The 3,671-nt window shown below is 57.9% G+C and overlaps 1 protein-coding gene across 1 annotated transcript in view; it reads left to right on the plus strand.

The window, feature by feature from the left end:
- The window catches only part of LOC127749126 (uncharacterized), a 73,523-nt gene extending 70,227 nt beyond the window's left edge, over nt 1–3,296 (plus strand). Inside the window, exons 4-6 of the mRNA XM_052265968.1 lie at nt 1,873–2,121; nt 2,536–2,904; nt 3,264–3,296. Coding sequence (XP_052121928.1) covers nt 1,873–2,121; nt 2,536–2,904; nt 3,264–3,296 — 651 coding nt within the window. The remainder of the gene's footprint in view (nt 1–1,872; nt 2,122–2,535; nt 2,905–3,263) is intronic.
- Nucleotides 3,297–3,671: the final 375 nt, after the last annotated feature.

The raw sequence follows: 3,671 nt of genomic DNA on the forward strand, positions 1-3,671 counted from the left end.
GGGGGGAGGGGGAGGGGGCGCTGGGTTGGCTGACCCAGCTTCCATCACGCACCAAACGAGGGGAAAACATCCGGGCCTGCCCTAACCTAGTTTGTGCGTCTGCGAAGGGAGAGCGGCGGCCATGCGGCGGGCGACACGAATAGGATTTCGGTTCGTTGACTTGAACGAGCAGTTCGTTATGGCTTTTGGTTTGTTTTTCTTATTGAGTGGATTTATTTAAGAAAGACAGCTCGTGCCTACGACCTCGTCCGATTTGGCTGATATTTGGTGGACATGTTCCTCAACTGAATTGAAAAAAAGGCCAGGAAGCGTTTGGCCGAGAAAAATTTACTTCCGGAACTGTGGGCAAATTAGTGGTTATGCAGGCATTTTGGGTATTTTGCACTATGACTAAAGTTTTGGTCCTAGATTGTCATCTCAGGTGTCTCCGGATGCAGAATGGACCAAGGAACAAGAATATGCCATCGGAATGTCTCTACGACCCATAGTTTTTGAGATATTGTCAAAAATAGGGAAAGGGGAGTAATTCCATTTTCAAATGTTGGTGGCTCTTTAGAAATAATAAAAAATTATGCAGAATTCCTCCGGAGCAGAGTAGTTGCTTGATGAGTTTCATTTTTCCCCAGTCAAGACGGTGAACTCGGAGGCGCTGTGTCGAGCTGGCGACAAGCGGGTGGGGACCCGCTGCCCAACGCGACGGATGCTCTTTCCATTTTTAGCAACTTAGCCAAACTTGTTTGGCCAGTGTCCCCGGCTCCGACGCCCGACGCTGCCGCGCGTTTTGCCAACTTTTCACCCCCTTCTCTTTTTCAACAAGGACCACCCCCAAAACTCGCGCGCGCGCCGGGCGTCGTCGCCTTTACGTGTTGCTTTGAAGCTTTTTGACCAGCGCCACTGCCAACCACTGTCGCCGCGCTGCCGCCGCGGGGGGCCGCTGCTAGGAAAAACAAGCCGTCGGGAAGGCCGCGTGAACAAAAGAAACAGTCTTGCCTCGAGCCACCGATGGGGCGACGACGGCGGTGCGGCGCACGCCAAAAAATTAATCACTGGGGACGGAAAGATGGAGGAAAAGCAAACGGATCCGCTTATAGTGAGTGTCTGCCCTGCCGCTCGGGGGGCGGGGGGCAGTGAACTAGGCACGAATCGTCCATGGGAGGGAGAGTGAGAGAGATGGAGATGGACGGAAGGACGGACCGAGGAAGAAAATAGAGGGGGAGGGCAGGGGAGAAGGGGTCATCCGTGGCTGGGAGCCCTTGACCCCAACCCCCCTTTCTCTCTGTCAAATTTAGCCCGGTTGTAGGCCCATTCGGCCGGGACCCTCCCCCTCCCTGAGCCGCCTCCACCCGCGCCCTCGCCTCCAGCACCACACAGCGTGTGATCCCACGCCGCCGGGCAGATGCAGAGCAAAACCGTCCGGCGAGGAGCAGGCAGGTGAACGGAGCAGGGTTAACAGGTCTGAATGTGGGGGGAAGCTGTAGCTGTGTTTGTGTGCCGGTTGAAGTGAAACGATATGTTTCGTTCGTTGTGTTCCCTATGAGAAGAAACAAAACGTTCACTCTGTCGAGCGGACTGAGGAATCAGGGAAGCTGCTGCTGGGGGAGTTCGCCCCCATAAGCCTCAGCAGAGAGGAGACCCCACGACGACGGTCGCTTAACGACCCAAAGAAGAGGTCATATACAAGCGTGGGGTGGGACGGGTGGTGGAGGGGGGAAGGAGGGGGGGGGGGATAACAGTATGCGACTTAGGACGCATGCATACCAAACGGTTTACCGAGCCCCCCGCGCCGGAAGAGCAACCCCTTTGGATTGCACTCTGCTCGGCCAATTACGCGCCGTAATGCCCCATGTTAATTGTCTCTCCTCTCCCTTGCAGGCCGACCTCCGCGGCGCCGAGCCGCTCTCGTACGAGTCGGAGGATGAGGGGATGGGCCGGCGCACGGGGTCGGGCACGGGCTGCTCGGGCGGCGGCGGCGGCGGCGCCCGGCGCTCGCGGCGCCCTCTGCACGGCGGCGGCGCGCACTACAGCAAGCAGGACATCCGCGAGCAGTACTGCATCACGGACAAGCAGCTCATCGGGCTCGAGCGCCGCGGCAACCAGGGCATCTTCGGCTGTCTTTCCTACGTGAGTCACTTGTTCATTTTAGTGTTTTTGTGCAGACGGTGCCTTAACACTTTCAGTGCAGCGTGTTGAGTAACGTTAAGGTGACGGCTGACTTTTGATATTCATTTTACTGTAGTAGTACTTTCAAACTTTAATTTCACAGTTCACTGTTTAAAAAAAAGTACATGTAGGTTTACAAGAAAATTTTCCTTGACACAAGTTGTAAAATTACAATTTGTAATCGTAAAATTACATGCAGTATGTATTGACTGAAAATCCCTTGGCGAGTAAAAAAATGTGCTGTCATAAATTTACAACTTAAATTATAATTCGAGCTTACAAAATTTTTGTAAATTTACGACGATATTTTTCACAGTGTTGTGTCATTTCACTTGCACTCTTGACTTTACTCGTTTACTTTATTGGTTCACCCAGGAGAACTCGCCATGCGGCTCGTCGCGGTCCTCGCTGCTGTCGGTGTGCATGCGGCGCAAGGTGCCCAGCGACGAGAACCTGCACGAGGCGGCGCCGCTGCCGCGCTGGTCGCGCTACGCGAGCGCCGCCGCCCGCGAGGACCTGGCCGCCCCCGGGACGCTGCGCCGCCGGCCCCGCTCCGTGTGCGCCGCGCCCCAGGGGGGCCCGCCGGGGGGCCCCGACCCCAAGCGCTACACCTGGACGGCCGAGGACGAGGACGCCACGCCCCGCATGGTAAGTGCGCCTCGCTATTCCCTGCCTTGCCTCGCGCTGTCGCCGGGGACCTCCGTTTTGTCCCCGAACCTCCCCCTAGCAGCAGCAGCATCAGCAGTGCTCGCGCACGGAGCAGCGGGGGCTTTCTCGCAAGGCGCCTCCGCACCCACCGGAGTTTTCAAAACGGAAAGTAGTGAAGGCGCCGGGGGTTGTTTTCTTTCGGCAAGGGATTTGCGCGGCGCGGCGCGGTTTTTGGCCGTCTTTTGCGCTCAATATGGCGGGTCGTGCCGCCGTCCGGCCGCAGCAGCGGGCTGGCAGGTCTGGTGCGAAGAGGCCGCCGCCGGCAAACCGCATTATCATTATGGGGAGGAGAGAGAAAGAGAGAGAGAGAGAGCGCGAGAGAAAGAGAGAGGGGGGAAAAGAAAACTCTCAGCACAACAACGACGCTATTTACTTTTGCTCATTCCACGGAGCAGCAGCAGAGGGACCTCTCGAGGGACGAGCTCTGAGGACAAGAAGCTTGGCGGCCTGCAGGCGCGAGAGGCTGGGAGGGGAGGGCGGAGGGGACCGGAGGGGGACCGCGCCCTTCGTTTTGTCGCCACTGCCACGCCGCCGCCGCCGCCGTCGTCCACCGCCACGCGATGCCGCGGTGTATTTCAGCGGCGGCGGCGGCATCCCCGGCACGACGTCGGAGGAGGAAATACTGGGCGAGCTCGGGGGGAAAAAAACTAGAGAGCGGTGAGCAGTGAGTGCGAGGCGTCATGTCAGGAGGGGATGGGACAGCGCAGGAGGAGTGGAGTGTGTGGGCGGGGCGGGATGTGTAATATTTTGTGATAAGCGAACTCGGGCGCCGCAAGCACGAGGGGATGAGAGGTGTAGGGGGG

Source organism: Frankliniella occidentalis, unplaced genomic scaffold (assembly GCF_000697945.3).
Source record: "Frankliniella occidentalis isolate FOCC.00 unplaced genomic scaffold, Focc_3.1 Scaffold33, whole genome shotgun sequence".
Classification (NCBI taxonomy): domain Eukaryota; kingdom Metazoa; phylum Arthropoda; class Insecta; order Thysanoptera; family Thripidae; genus Frankliniella; species Frankliniella occidentalis.